The sequence below is a fragment of the Pteropus vampyrus genome, unplaced genomic scaffold, assembly GCF_000151845.1.
Source record: "Pteropus vampyrus isolate Shadow unplaced genomic scaffold, Pvam_2.0 Scaffold156, whole genome shotgun sequence".
In the NCBI taxonomy this organism is placed as follows: domain Eukaryota; kingdom Metazoa; phylum Chordata; class Mammalia; order Chiroptera; family Pteropodidae; genus Pteropus; species Pteropus vampyrus.
Genome location: NW_011888937.1, coordinates 495,931 through 512,320, shown reverse-complemented (window position 1 = coordinate 512,320; position 16,390 = coordinate 495,931). Strand labels below are relative to the sequence as shown.

The 16,390-nt window shown below is 37.4% G+C and overlaps 1 protein-coding gene across 8 annotated transcripts in view; it reads right to left on the bottom strand.

Annotated features, from left to right (window-relative positions):
* Positions 1 to 548: 548 nt before the first annotated feature.
* The window catches only part of IMMT (inner membrane mitochondrial protein), a 37,194-nt gene continuing 21,352 nt past the window's right edge, over positions 549 to 16,390 (bottom strand). For 3 of the 8 annotated variants that reach the window (XM_011369804.2, XM_011369800.2, XM_023536389.1), the window contains 8 exons: positions 14,268 to 14,371; positions 12,932 to 13,067; positions 12,267 to 12,396; positions 8,255 to 8,269; positions 6,669 to 6,892; positions 4,163 to 4,294; positions 2,871 to 3,000; positions 553 to 1,486 (listed from right to left, as the gene is read on the bottom strand). In XM_011369804.2, the coding sequence (XP_011368106.1) occupies positions 873 to 1,486; positions 2,871 to 3,000; positions 4,163 to 4,294; positions 6,669 to 6,892; positions 8,255 to 8,269; positions 12,267 to 12,396; positions 12,932 to 13,067; positions 14,268 to 14,371 (1,485 nt within the window). In that variant the 3' untranslated portion in view covers positions 553 to 872. Of the gene's footprint in view, positions 1,487 to 2,870; positions 3,001 to 4,162; positions 4,295 to 6,668; positions 6,893 to 8,254; positions 8,270 to 12,266; positions 12,397 to 12,931; positions 13,068 to 14,267; positions 14,372 to 16,390 lie in introns of all 8 variants that reach the window. The other 5 variants (XM_011369801.2, XM_011369802.2, XM_011369799.2 and 2 more) reach the window with 4 other exon arrangements.

Here is a 16,390-nt window from a genome sequence, read left to right as displayed (position 1 = left end):
AGCTCCACTTCAATGAAGAGATTCAGCCCAGGTGCCAGAAGGGAGCAAGGTCAATCCCTAGTGTCTCAGAACTGAGCTGCAATCTATTTTGAGGGCCATTGAATTAATTTGTGGGTAGGAAAGACACCATTTTTTCAATGCCATAGGCCAGAAAACAGTACATCCCAAGTAGAAAGGGAAGCAGTGGTTCAAGAAACTCAGGTATATATGTGTGCATGTGTTTGTTAGGACCCAATATAAAGTATTTTTTCTTTAGTAGCAAGCAAAGTTTGCGATATTATTTCTAGTGCCTTTCAACCACTAGGGATGACATATCTCCAGTTGTAAATATGTCTGGCATTTTGGCTTATAAATCTCTCTTGAGTTTGACCAGCAGGAATCAGTTCACCAGAACTGTCAGCGTCAAGACAAGCCTTGGACTTTTGGGACCCATTTCACAGCCTGGAAACCAAGTGCACAGGACTTCAAGTTTTGCTGTTGCTGCTCCTTAAGGAAATTTTATAACACATTGAGCCAGAAAGGGCACCTTTTGAAAAGGAATAAGCTACTCAGTTTTCGTATTTTTGTTTTATTCAGTTTGCTCCAAGGGCAAAATCAATAATAGGGATCACAAACATTATTTTGACTGGCTCATAAGCCTGATCAGTAAAACCTGAAAAATGAAAAATGTTACACAAGTTGCAAAAAAGCACTCCGGGAGTTCAGTGACATGATAGCAAGTGGAAACACAAATGCAACAAGTGTTAACATTTAGAACAGTATTTGTACCTGTTCCTTTCTAGATAATTCAGGGACCCTGGTGCAAACCTTTCATGTATTACTGCGGATTTCCTTTGACAAGAAATAGGACTTTACAACATTCCTCCTAGGCCTTACTCCTGCTGCACTTGAGTGGTTCCTATTCCTACGGCACTGGCGTATGCTGTCAGGATTTCCACTATCTGTTTAGTTTCTAGGGTCATGCGGGCTTCCTTCAGCCAGTCCTGTGCCACTCGTCTGGACTCCCCTTTCAGCTGGTTGACAAATTTTGCGGCTAGCTCCAGATCACCATGCTCAATGCAATAGGAGGCATATGACAATAACTTAAATGTGTTTATATCCTCAGGGCGGAGTTCCACTGGTGGCTTCAGTTGCTGAGGCGGGAAGAGGAGCAGGGACTGCAAGTAGGAGAGGAAATACTGGTATAAGCTATTTCTGGTTTCGTCAATCATTGCTACCCTTCGGGCCAGTTTTTGGACAGCATAGAAACGGACTCTAAGTGTCTCCTCACTGTACACCCCACGGGTCAGGGACTCTGGAGGGATAGCGGAGGTTAAAGCTTGGGCAAATTCACTATCGGAACAGGTGGCTTTGATGGCCTCAACTGCACCACCCAGTGGAACAGTGGGCAGATCTGCAGATGCCGTCTTCATGCTGTACTTTAATGCCTCTACCGAGAGCCAGAGTTGGTGGGCTTTTCTGGCCTCCTCTTCAGCAACTGCATGACCTATAAAGAAAACAAAAGCAAAGAAAAACATTTTTCTTTTCACATGACTACACGTCTTACTTGTACATCCGGAGAACTGATATATCTTCAACAAGCTAAATCCACACATGTGAAATATGGGGCCAGAAAGTACCTTTTCCAACCCCCCTGCCCTGAGGTGTTCTTTTCTAGCTGGCTTCTTCATAGGAGGCAACAAGCCACAACATAACTGGATGAGGACCTTTTATCCTAAAGCCAGTGGAGAAAACAAGCAGGACTTAATGTGCACAAGCACAATTGAGTCTCCCTTCTGTCTTCCTGTGACATCTAGGACAATGCATGGCATCTAATTCAGATATTTATCTGCGGAAATGTCTGAGAAGGAAACATGATATTTAAATTAGGCTGAGACTTATGCTAAGGCCATCAGAAACTTCCTAAAAAGGGATGGGAGACTTCGAATAAATAATGGACTATTGGATCTTGAAACTTATCTTATTTTTATCTTTATCTGACAAAAAAGATTTCATAATATCCCAAACAAACCCATTTTATCTACATCCTCATTGTTAAGACATTTCCCTTTCAATGTGGCACATAGAGGCCTCAGCATATCTACTGTCCATTTGACTGAGTGGAATCAGCAAGTCACCTGCAGATAACCCCTCTGACTACAGACCTAGAGGCAGGTCAGCACAGCATGGAGCACAGCGTAGGACCACACTGATCTTCTGCTCCACTCAAGGCACATGAGACATAACCAAAGTGTGCTGAGTAAACTGCCTCATAAATGGTGATCTCTTGTCATATAAGAAGTAAAGCTTCGACTTATTTAGATTTAATTTTAATTTTAATTTTTAAAATTTTTTTCTCTCCTCTTTAATTTCCTCCTCCAACTTCTACCCTTGACCTATGGATGTTGCCGTTTCCCCTTAAGAATTGGATCTCTGAAGGCGGGGCATCTCCTCCCTGTGTGCACCTGGGGCCTCCTCGCTGCGTGCACCTGGGGCCAGGCGCCCCCGGGGCCTGGCTCCCTGTCCCATCCTCCCCCTGCCCCCCCCCCCCCCCCGCCAGGGCTTGGCACCCTCTGGGACCTGTCACACCTGGGGTACGGTCCGGGGCTCCACCTGGGGCGTGAACCCAGGACCTTCTGCGTGTAAAGCAGACGTGCTAAAGACTACACTATAAAGCAACCCTTAAGATTTAATTTTTAAATTCTTTTAAATTTCCTCCCATGACTCTCTGTATTCCAAAATTACCTAACCTAGGGCTAATTTTCTAAGAAATGAATAAAATTTATTAGAGTGACTTCAGCATATTTATGCCTTAATGTCAATGCATGTATCCCATTATCCTCATTGGAAGCTGGATTAAATAAAATTATCTAAGAGGCCCACGTGCTCACTCTGAACAGCCTGTTCGATTCCTCTCAGTCTAGCATAGGCAGTGTTTATATCCAAAGTAAAGTTGTCAACTTGCTCTTGACTGAGCCGACGAAACTGTAGTTCTTGTTCAGCGAGTTTCTCAGACAGGTCCTGAAATAAAACATAGTGTACAGAAAACAAGATGCTACCTCAATGGACATGTAAGGACACTTAAGTCTTCCAGCAACTGCTACCGCCAAAAAAAAAGAGGGCCGTTAGAAGTTCAGAAAGAGTTCTCATGAAATACCTACATTATGTGTAAGGTTTGGAAATTTCCTAAAACTCATATTTAATGTGTAACTTTCTACAAATTTTACTAATGGAACCTAATATTGGAGGAAGCAGACTAACAGGAGAATAGAGAAGGCTATTAAAATGAGAAAATGCCAACTTTAGAAAGTAAAGTAACTGTACTACCATACAAACATAATAACTAGACTAAATTGTATCAATATCCTCTATTTAAGAGCTTATATATGCATCCACTTTTCTTAGAAAAACACCCATCAAATAGAATTTAAAATAAAATGCCTTTTCATATTGGCATAAGTTTCAATTTCCTGGAAGATTTCCTTATGTAGAAAACCTCATTTCCCTTTTGTGAGATGAAATAATAAATTAATATATTATAAATGACTTGCTGAGTAAAAACTAATTATGATTAAAGGTATCTTGATGATTTCCAAACTTAATGTTTCTGGGAAATTTCCTCAGATATAAATATCTAAAAACTACCATGTAATCCACAGGAGCTTGTAGGGATAAAGCAGTGTCAATTCTCACATTGCTCTATTTATTTTCTTAAAAAATAAGTACCACAGTCTCAGGTGTCCATTTTGTTTACATGTTTACTGTCTGTTTGTCTTGAGTACAACTACATCCAAGCATATAGTAGGCACTGCCTGGCATTTCATAAATATCTATGCACTGACTGAATGGATTCATTCATTAACTACATGTGTCAAGTATTATTATCTGCATTTTTGAAACCCCGTGTACCAGCCCTTCTTAAAGCTTTGAAAGCTCTAAATGACCAGGACAAAGATACAAAACACATCTTATCAGTAACACAGGGGCACCCCTTTATGTAAAAAGGAGCAATTCTGCAAATATATAAAAGCCTCACTCCACCAAGAGTAGGTACCATTAGAAACTTTTCCCTATTCTTCCATCTCCTCAGAGGAATGACACACAGAGCACATTAAAAGGAAAAGAGAGACTGTTACTAAAGGAAAGGGGAAAAGGAGGTTGATGCCTTCTAATGGGTCCTCACCTGTTCAAATTCATGTTTCAGTTCCTGTTCTTGTACCCTGAGAACATCTTGTAAGTGATCAGTGTGGGCAGCAGCCTGTCGGCGAAGCTGGGTTCTCATTTCACTCTCCATGGCATCTCTGACTTCCTCTACCTGCAAAACCAAACAGTAATGATTAGTTCCCAATTCTACACATACACTTTTAGAAAAAGAGAAAAAAACTAGTAACAATGATTATAGCAGCTTCCATGTCCTGATCCCCGATGATGCGTCATGCACACATACACATTCTTCTTATGTGAATCAAAAAGCTGAACGCTGGAAGGTGAGTCAAACGAGGTCACACAGCTGTAGCAAAAATCAGATTTCAAACAAGGTCTCTCTGGCTCCAAAACTGTTTTTTCCTTATCACTAGGCTGCCTCCTATATAAAGCAAATAGGGTCATTTCCCAAATCCCAGATCACGGGGGAAAAAAATCACTACAAAGACTTGGGAAAAAAACAAGAGGGAAAAAAACGCAGAAAAAAATAAATAAAAAGACTTGAGATAAAACACTGCTTTACCGTAACCATCTGTGTGACCTTGGGGAAATTACCATTTCCATTTTCTCATCTATAAGCTGTTAAGAAAATTAATAAATATCTGGCAGGTGCTGAACACAATTTCTTCTAAATAAAGAAAACTGCTCTGAAACTGCTTATTTTAATATATAGATTCAACACAGACTAAATGAAACCAAAACTATGAAAAGCATATATAATGTCTTGCCTAACAATTAGCCATGGGTCATACTGCAAATTATTTAACACTGATTACCTGGAATTCATTAAGGTACTTATTCTCAGAAACAACATAATGAATGAATGAATCCACTCAGTCAGGGCATAAACATTTATGAAGTGCCAGCTCTGTGCCAGGCAGTGCCTATTATATGCTTGGATGCAGTGGTGCTCAAGACAGACAGACAGTAAACAAGTAAACAAAATGGACACCTCAGACTATAATACTTGTTTTTAAGAAAATAAATAGGGCAATGTGAGAGAAAGTAATACAGAGGCTCTACTTTAGATTGAAGGGATAAGAAAGGAGGTGCTGAGGTGACATCCAAGCTTAGAACTAAGGTTTAAAGACAGGAATCAAAACAAATGTACCAGGCAGAGCAAAGACCCCAGGGCAAAAGATATAGTCAAGGCACCAAATCACCACAAAAAAACAAAACAAAACCAAAACAAGATATCATGTAAATAAGTGAAGTAAGGGAGGCCTAGCTCACAGCAAACAGGAATAAGCTCAAGAGGCCTTACTGGTATAGGTTAAGAATTTAAAAGATTTATATTAAATGCAGTGGGCACTCAGTGGAGGATCTTCAGCAGCCTTGTGTCTGATCAGAACGTTTTTCATAAGAACCATTTGTTTGTGTAAATAGATAAAGAAAGATGGGTATGAAAACATGGAACCTGTAAAGATAATACTCTGGACTAAGATGGTAGTAATGGAAAAAGAAAAGTGAACAGACATGGGACTTACTCCAGATGCAAAACTGATAGGATCTGTCAATGGACCGGATGTGAAAGTTGATGGAAGAAAAACTAAGCATGCTTTTTTGCTTCAGCAACTGGGTAGATGGAGGTTTATTTAGAGAGAAACAAGTTGAGGGAGGGATTGGGAGACCAACTGGAGAAAATCAAGAAAATTGTTTTAAATATGCTGAGTTTGAGACGACTACTGAAAATCCAAGTGGAGATATCAAGTCGGCTGCTGGACGGGAAACTGAAGCTAACGCAGATGTCGGAGATAGCAATATAAATGTCTCAAGCGACAGATAATACTTACACTTCAAAGCCATAGGACTAGTTAAGAGCACTTGGAGACAGTTTAGATGGATAAGAGGTTTAGGAGTCCATGTCAGTGAGTGCCAGTATTTGAGAGGCTGAGCAAAGAGGGAAGCCAAGGAGTGGCCACAGCAGGTGGGAGAAAAGCTAGAACAATGTAGTCTTCTCACAGACAAGGGAAGGAAGAGTTTCAAGGAGGAGGGAGTGGTCGGCTTGTGCAGCCAAGAGGACATGAAGGTAGTATTAGAGTACTCAGGTTCCAGATCAGCTTACAGACACCTATAATGTATGATGTGCACAGAGAGAAGACTAAAGAGCTATTCCATCCATTCTTAACCACCAACTATTTAAAAACATTGGCAGAGAAAAATATACTCAGCATCCAACAGAGATTCTTTCAGCACTGCTTCAAGGGGCAGAAGCTCCCCTGGGAAAAGATAAGCTAGCTAATCCTGGATAACAGAAGCGTGTTACTTTCTTACACTTCTGCATCTGCTCTACATAAAAGAATTCCAGCAGATTAATCCTTCCCTAGATGTTCTGACTGGCACAAGGGCAAAAACACCATTCAAGAGGTAGGTTGACATGACTTCCATCTAGTCTTTTACAGTCGGTGACTGCTAGTATTATCTCTAAAAGTAGATAGTCCAGTCAGATTCACTTTATGTTAGGCTACTGTTCTCATTTCTTCTACCTTTCTGTCTTGTTCAGCCTGTATCTCACTCCTGTGATGTTCTAATGCTTTTGCCACTGCAGAGTCAAATGCCCGCTTTTCTTCCAGCTTTTGTTTTTCCAAGGCTAATGCAATGTGCTGCTTCTCCGTGGCTTTCTGTTCTGCTAGCTCTCTGTTTAGCTGGTCAATGCGACGATGTGCATGAGCAACCAGGGAGTTCAGATCATCAGGAGACAGCTTGTCAGCTAAAGAGAAACCACATTAAATTGTTAATCATTTTGCCAAAATTATACATCTACAATGTAACTTGTTTCAATTGTTATGGTGTTTTCAATCCCAAGCAAAGTAATTTTGGCAGGCCTTCAAGTATATTAATCAGTTCTTTTCCAAGTACCCAAATTAGTACTTCTAATCTGAACTAATTATAAATTGGCTTAATAACTCACTATAATTTTGCCTCTAAAAGACAGAGCTTACATATACAATCACATCTATGCATAACTATGATTAGTCATAACAGGCATCCAATTAAAGACTCTTTTCTGCTAAAACTCAAATCAAATTCTCAGACTTTTCCCTAATAAGAGTTTGTATACTTTTTCTTAAACAGATGATATTATCTAAGACAGTGATCTGCAACCAGAGTTGTCCATCAGAATCACCTGTAAAGCTTTTAAAAATACTCATGCCCAAAGATTCTGATTTGAAAGATTCTGATTCAACATTCTTTTCCTCCCAATTTCACACTCCAGGAGTGTTCTATTAGCGCAGTTTAAAAATTATGGCTCTAACAGCAAAATACAGCATGTGAGAAATACTATGATAAATGACTCTATTCTATAATAGATTGAAAAGCAAAAAACAAAGTAGGGGTTAAGGAATTTATTGACCAAATTCAACATGTGTAACTCCTTTGGATACTGATTTGAATAAAACAACTAAAAAAAAAAACAAACCTCATTCTATAAAATAATTGGGATATCTGAACACAGAATAGACATCTGATGACATTAAGGAATTATTAGTTTTAGGTATGATAATGGTATACTGATGTTTTAAAAAAAACATACTGAAAGTATTTACAAGTAATAGAGTATGATATCTGGAATCTGCTTCAAAATAAGCTGTGGGAATATATGAGACAAAACTAGTCATGTATTGAAAATTGCAGAAGATGGGTGATAGGTCGGTCCATAGGAGTACATTACAGTTCTTTTCCGACTTTTTAATGTTTGAAATTTTACAAAACAAACACTTAAATATATATTATATGTATGTATATACATATGTTTGAAATTTTACAAAACAAACACTTAAATATATATTATATGTATGTATATACATCTACATATCATATATATAATATGTGTGCATATGTATATATAATATAGCTACGTCTACAAGTTTCCAATCACTTCGTAAAACATTTTTGTAGATGAGTGACGATGTGAAAAATATCCAAATCAGATTTATCACATACAACATAATTCCATTTTATCTTGTTTAGATGGTTTAACATATAAGAATCATAGGCAAAACAGAAAGATTTCAGTCTTTTAAGATTCAAAACAAAAGCCTTTAAACATAAAAGACAGATAATTACTCACCTAGGTCAGAAACAGCTACAAAGGAAAAGAAAAAGTTTGAAAAAAAAGAATATACATATTTCAGTTATCAATCATTAATAATAGGACTATCCAAAAGGAAACAAGAAGGAATGAGAAACCAGTAGAAAAAGCTTATTTTAATATTAGAAAGCAAACCAAGAGAGTTTTCCCCTAAAATTCAAAAAGATTGTAAAACAATATAAATCAAGGTAAATTCTAAGATTTAAAAAATAAGTCATTGATATTAAAAGTAGTTTTCATTTTCAGGGACTCATCTCTAACTATTTTTGCTAAAACAATCAACTTCGTTTTTACATAGAAACTAATTCTCATTTATCCTCTCCATTTGCATTAGTTCATAGAGTATTTCACTAAGACACAGTTCTCAGTACCACACTCCTACTAACATTTCAAATAACTAAGAAATTATATCTTTTTTTCTCTGGAAATGTGAAAACAGTGAACTCACACTAAATTTGCATTTAACCTGTACAAATTAAACTAAGAACCATGACCGCCTGATTCAACGATAGAGAAAAATAATATTTTGAATAGTTTGGATGATGCTTTCCGACACGGCTACTATTTGAACACCTGATGGGAGAGGGGAGCTGCCAGTCAGGATGAGCTTCTTAACATCCTGGGTATGACCCCTGGATCCAGTAAGTTCAGACAGGTATTTTTCATCCAAAATGGCTCTGAATTTCAACCACTTAATCTAGTATTAACCAGAGAAACAGGAATGTCCTAATGTTGAAGGAAAAACTAGCAAAGACGGACAAGATGAGAAATAATATGTCAGTCTCACCACGGCATATAAATATGGCTATAAATACTAGCCTATAAGCAATAAAGAAAAGGTGGCCTGGGAATACTGACAATTTATAACTTGCACACCATTCTCTCACCCTGGCAACAGCCACATGCACGTTTCCTAATGGCTCCTCCCCCTTCTCCACAGGGCTATCTGCTGAATATGGTGTTTATCATTCATTTTGTTATATTTTACATATGTATGCATCCTTAAACAATATATGGTTTTGTTTTCTATGTTCTTAAACTTCACGAGTGGTATTTTACTCTATGTATTCTTCTGCAACTTTTTTTGTTTTTCTTAACATCTATGTTTGAGAGATATAGTTCTGGTTCATTCATTTGCACTGCTATATGTGAAGTACACTGAGCTGTTTCTGATTTTTCTGCTCTTATGGTGCTGCTACGAACATTTTTACGAGTATCTTTTAAGTACCCATGCGAGTCTTCCTGACCACGTACCTGGCAGTTGAACCGTTGGATCAGGGAGTGTATATATCGTCAACTTCACTAGATACTATACCTCATGGTTCAACAAATCAATTGCTAAATGATTACATATAAGATTCATTCCTATTCTTCATGTTCACTGCTCCTGGCACACATACTAGGGTGGCCCATATCACTTCACCCTCAGATTACTCAAGCAGCTTTTAACTAGCTTCCTTGTCCCTAGGCATCCCTCCCTATACCTTCAACTCTCATAAAAATGTATTTTCCTCATCTTTACAATCACATCAAAAACTCCTCAAACACCTTAAAGGGGATCTTATACCACCAATACAAAGCAATCGGGCAGAGAACAGTGAGGGGTTAGTGGATAAGAATAAAATCCTGGCTCTATCCCCAAACCTGGGTGAATTAACTTGAGTCTCGGTTTTCTCATCTATAAAATGGACATAACAACAACACTTACCTCACAGGACTGTAATGAAATTTAAATAAGTTAATACGAATGAAGCACTTGGAATATTTATTATGTTCTGTTAGCTATTATTATGTTTGCTATTATTATGTTATTGTATTTGCTATTATGTTAGCTATTACTGTATGTTTGACACTGTGCTCAGCTATGAAAACAAAGAAAAAGTATTATACAAATGAATATCACCAGGAAATTTATAACTTAGGGAAATAAGACTAATAAGAGCAAAGTAACTGATAATACCAACCAGTACTAATGAGTTTGGAATAGGTCTTAAATGAGTTCAGATTTTAGCAGTGAGGATATATGTTAAGGATTGGGGTAATCATGGAGTACTTTATTATCACACAAGAAGTCAGTAACACTGGAGGAAAAACTGTGGCTGCAGGCAGGGGTAAAAGGCAAACTACACCAGATGCCATTTTTTCCTTTTCAATTTTTTTATTGTGTAAATAATCTATTTTAAAATTAATAAAATATTAAATGGAGATTGTGGGAGAAAAAGTAATTCAGAGATTGCATTGCACAGGACTTTCACTTTGTACGTGATACATTTCTTTAATGCTCGTTTTCCAAACTTGGCACTACTGACGATTTGGGCCAGATGATTATTTTTGTGAGGGGCCTGTGTACTGTAGGATGTTTAGCAGCATCCCTGGCCTCTACCCACTAGATGTCAGGTGTAAACCTCAAATAAAAACATCTCCAGACATTGCCAAATGTCCCTCTGCGGAGGTCAAAAATGCCTGGGTTGAGAACTAATACTTCAATGTTTTCATGTTTTATCAGTAGGCATTTTCAAAATCAGCAAAAGAATTTTTAAAAAGTTAAAAACTTCTAAGGCTAGCATGAGACAATTAGTAGGATTTAGCCTAGTGGGAAGACCAAAGACAAATATTTTAAGTGAGAAAATGCAAATTCCTAGGGATAGCACCCATAACTAACTCTCCACAGACAAAGGCTGTCCTGCCTTTTCAACCTTATTTCATTTAATTCAGCTGACCTAGACACTCCATTATCTACTAATGTCACATTTATGCCAAAGAGCTTATACCTAATGGATAGAGACACATAACAATTACAAAATCAAGTGAATAAGAATTTCAAAAGGATAAAATAAGATAATGTGGTACAGTGACTTGTGGAGGGGGGCAAGAGGAAAAGTCTCTGGGGTGACCTCAATGAAGCACAGCCCGTGAGAAATTCTGATGAGGGAAATGGTGCAGATGCCGTTTAAGCCTGCTCAAGGACAGTCTGTTCACACTGCCCTCTTTACTAGCTGCTAGTCAGTTTAAATGATGTGCAAACAAGAGTCACTGTTCCCAGACTGAACTGTCTTTCTGCACTTTATCCCCTCTTATAAATACTGCTTTTATTTTTTCTTTTGGCATGAGTCTGATATCTCCCTCTTAAGTGAATTAACTGCAGTCAAAAAAACTAACTAAATGTCTCAGTTATTTTTGACAGCCTTGACTTCACTTCTTGTTAAATCTCCCTGGCTGACCATTATACATATAAAATTCCTATACTGGTCTTTATTACCTTAGCTCCTTAGACCAGCTGTGGTGCCATGATGCAACCTTATCTTCAACCCAGAAAGGCCTGTAACACCAGTTCTTCAGATCCTACCTAATGTTCAGTTTCTAACAGACAATGGCATTTAAATAGTATTTTGATGTGTTAAGACTGGTAACCTCTTAATTCTTACCACCCTCACAGCACTTCAGGAAAATGAGACTATAATATGCTGTTACACTGTATATTGCTTAATCATCAAAGTTCCCTCAGTCTGAGCTATCTGCGAGGAGACAGCCACACAGCCAATTTCCTTTTCAGTGCAGTGACCCTGGGCGAGTTTACAACCACAGTGTTGTCACACAGCAGTCATAAGGTGTGCCTAAGTAATTCATTATGAATATTTTTAAAGTACCAACGGTTTTGAACAACTTTACATATATATAATATTCTAATACAATCAAGGTTATGTCACTCTCACTTAGATTCCAAAAAAAAAATTTTTTTGAGTAATAGAATGGAATCACGGATGATGGAATTAAACACTAGCTGGAACTTACGTCCACTACAGTTAAAACCATGAGAGTACTGTCACAGGTGTGTCACTTGTCATGGCTGTGACTGAAATAAAATGTTGAAAATATTTACTGTACACCAAGTGAGATATGCATGCCGGAGGGGTTTGGGCTAGATGAAGAGAGTTGAAGTAAGTTGTTAAAAACAAAAAGAGAAAAGTGCCAACACTTCAGTTGTACTTACTCATCCCTTTCCACCCTGGCAAGACTTCTGGAGTAATGCTGTCCAGTTCACGCTTAAAATCATCCCGGGCTTGGACCACCAGCTCATGATACTGAGACACGATCTTAGCCTCAGACTGAGCTGCTTCAACCTGAACAAATACAAGGGATATGTGGTTAAAGTGAGCAAAAAGTACCATACACACTCCAAAAAACAGAAGTTCCATTCATTTATTTATTGACATTTTGTTGGGAATATATAAACAACATAAAGAGAGAAATCTATTGCTCAGAAAAAGGAACATAAGCCTTGTCTTTGTTTCCTTCTAATTCTATTCAAATACCATGAGGCAAGGCCTCTCCCAGCTTACTGTGCCCCATCCATCTTTCTCTGGGTCACAGCCAACCAGTCATACAGATCACAAGTGCAGACAGAATATCTGCCAGAAAATGAAAATTTTCATAAGTAATAATAACAAAAAATGTTATCTATTATAAAAAGTATCAACAATACTGAACAATCTACTTTGTGTCCAAGTCGAGTTTTTAAAATTAGTAACAATATTCTTTGCAAGGGAAAAGGGAGAGAGAGAGTAGGAATTTTATTTTCCTGAATTCTTAAAATCACTTGACTAAAGGGTTATATTTAAAAGTAAAAAATACTTGTAAAAGACCTAAAAAACACACCTTTTGTACCACATTATCCAGATCAACTATCATGTCATGAAGTTTTCCCTCTGCAGCACTTATATGAGATTTGGCCCCAGCAACCTCTTCTTTCTTTGCATTTTCAATTACACTTTTCATCTTCTCTAACTCTTCTCTGGAAACCAATAAAACAAAAACAAAGATTTAATAGTATTCCTTGTCAACTGTATTAAAGAGGTTGAAGTCAATATAACATATAATTATTTATAATCTTTTAAAAAAATATAATTTGAAAAACATTACTCAATAGGCAGAGAGGTTTTCCTAACAACTGAAAACACCTCAGTCAAAAGCTAGATTTACTACAGTGAACCGGAGAAGTGGTGTACAGGAAAAGACAGGCTTCGGGACCAGGTAGACTTGGATTTACCTCCCAGATCAGCTTTTCCTTTGCTGCACATGCTTGTATAATAGGGACTAGAGGCAATTCATAAGAAGTACCTGGCACAGGGCCTGCCACATGAATAAACAGCAGCTTTTGCAAGGATTAGGCTAACTCCCCTGCCAATGAGATAGCACATAAAGAAGGCAAAAGCAAGAGAGGAGACCAAAAAGCTCACTGAGCAAGTAGCTAGGTGTCGGGGAGCCCTTGCTATTCAGAATGTTTCACAAGTTGGATAGATTGTAGTCTGCCCACCACAAAACATAGGCTCAGAGGCATGACCCATGGTCTAGATGTGAGCATAATGTCTTAAATCTCCTAAAGAATATGTTCGTTTTATTAGAAGGCTTTCTTTTATCAATAATAAATATCTTAAGACAGCAATCTTAAATGACAAGTAACAATTCCACTATGTTGATGAGAGCGTATATTCCAAGGTAGGTTTCCATTCTCAGAGGATGACTTAGTACTTGGTTTGCTTGAGCTTAGTTTTAGCCAACTTCCAGGAATCAAGGTCAAAGTGGTATAAAACTAACCTATTATATATGACTACTTTGGTAGTTAAGGCAAAGAGATTGCAAGATATTCTAAATTCTGATAAAACTGCTTGAACCATTCAAGAAAAATCTTGAAATTAAGGCAGAATCTCAGGAAATCTGTAAAGATGTATCATGTAAGCAATAATCCAAAGAAAAACTGCTTGTTATGTAAGATTCCTATATAAGTTTCTGTCAAATTTATTTTTGTCTAATTATATTTTATTCCCTCTCTCACTTTTAAACCTGTGTTCTTGATACCAAAATAGATCAAGAACAGATGAAGGGAGGAAAGGGTTTCTCTGCTTCCTCTTTTTATACAGACAGTACAAAGAACAACCAGCCCAAAGAAAGCCACCAGGAGGCCCTAATTACTTGTTAAAGTCCATGTAATTACTTGGCTTTGAGAAGAGCATCGGCAGCCTCATCCACTGCCTTTCTGCGTTCCTTCAATGCACCCTCCACAGTGCGCCACTGTGCTGACTTTTTTTCACCTGCAATCTGAACAAAAATTTTTAGTTACTAGATTTATTGGGGTGATTACTTCGCAAAGTATGTAAATGTCTAATCATTATGTTATACACCTGAAACAAATATAATATTGCAGGTCAACTGTTTTGTAAAATAATTCTTTAAAAATAAACAGAGCCAAATCCCATCACCGCCAAAAAAAATTTTAATTGTGTAAACAGGAATAACTGTTATTACTGTCATAGGATAGACCAACATGACCAAATGCAGAAACAAGTGACATTAAATTCAAAGGTAAATGTCATTATTCAGAGTAGGAACTCTTAATCTAAGGTTCATGGTTAGGCTCAAAGGTTTCCATGAACCATTTCTCATCAACTATCCCTGCCATCAAAACTGTAAAAGATTGTTTCTGTGCATGTGAGCATTTTATAAGAGATATTTTTATTAGACTCTCAAAAGGAGATATGAAACAGAAAAAATTAACTTTTCATGAATTTTGTTAATTAAATCATTTGTCAATGAGGCACTAGCACTTAAAAATTTCTTAACTGCAGGTCTATCTACCAAAATCATAGTTTAAAGTAGAATGCTTACACATTTGTATGGTCCTTACTCCTCTAAAACATTACCCTAAAGAATGAACCTCTGTAATTTGTAAGGTAAAAATCAAATAATGTCAATCCCCAAAGGTGAATTTTATAGAATGTAAAATATATATAAAACTTTCTCTTTATAACTCCTGAAGCAGGTCTAATGTGGATTTGCTCCAGCGTTGGAAATGATTGCCACTTCATACCAAAAAACAAAACAACAAGAACAAAACAAAAAACCCCACCTGCAACACTATAATTAACACTATAATCACACTCAGTGCAGCAAGACACTCACACTACGAGATGCAAGAACCCAGATCACCGAAGGCATAGAGTCCAGCTTCCATCCTCCCCACATTCCTCATCATATATACAATGAGTGGGATCTTGTCTGGAACTGTCTAAACTATTTTAAATTATTTTTAAATTAACTGCTAACTTTTTTAAATGAATTTTTTCTCTCTTTCCTTTTGCCAAGTGCATATAAAGTGAATATGTTCTGCTTAGATATGAAGCAAAAGCACCGTAAGGCTTATCTTGAAAGTATGCTGTGCTCGTACCCGGGAGGTGAACAGGAACATAGTAAATTATCAAAGAATAAAATAATTTTATCTAGGGGAAAAAGTGACTAAATTGGTTCAATAATTATATTTCAAATTACCAAGGAGGGCCACTGCAGGGGCTGCTGCACAGCCAGAACATGCCTGTCATCTTAGTAAGGTGTCCTGGGCCATGGATGTCTAACTTGTATCTTTCCTTGTGAGAAATACAAGTAGTTCTGCCTCTGCAGTCCCAGGCCTGCTGCTTTGGGAGGAGAGCTCAGCAAAAGCCACGCCTATGATTTTTTGGTCATTCAAAATCAATTCTCCATTATGTTCCCAAAGTCATCCAGAATGGTCTTATTTTAAAGGTATCTCTACTGTCAATCAGTAGTTTAAAGAATCAAAGTCCCTCAAGGCAGTGCTAACCTTGCCACTGTACCACAGTGGCAGCCTGAGGAAGCTTCTCAGAATACCATTTTAAATGCTTAGAGGATTACAAAGGAACTCATTTACACTGAAAGATGGTCATAAAAAATTATATTTTTTAAATTTTGTGCAACAGAAATTAAGACCTACTGGTAGGACTAATAAATATCCTAATTTAGAAGTAGTGATGAACATAAATGATATCTCAAGATTTTCAAGTACCATAAAGTGATATGAAAATACCTGTGCTTTCTATTATTGGTGACAAAGTTATGGGTACTAACGTTACTGCGGTTTGTTGCCAATATTCATAATTGAAGGAAAAGGTCTTGAGGGTAGGGAAAATGATGTTTTCCATCGAAGTCCAATAAGCCCCTAAAGTCTATCCACAGACCCAACTCTAGGTTTAAAAATCTCAGCTTTTAGAGGAAATACTTGGTATTTTCCTTCTATCTTTGTATCTCACTTTTTTATGTTCTATAAAT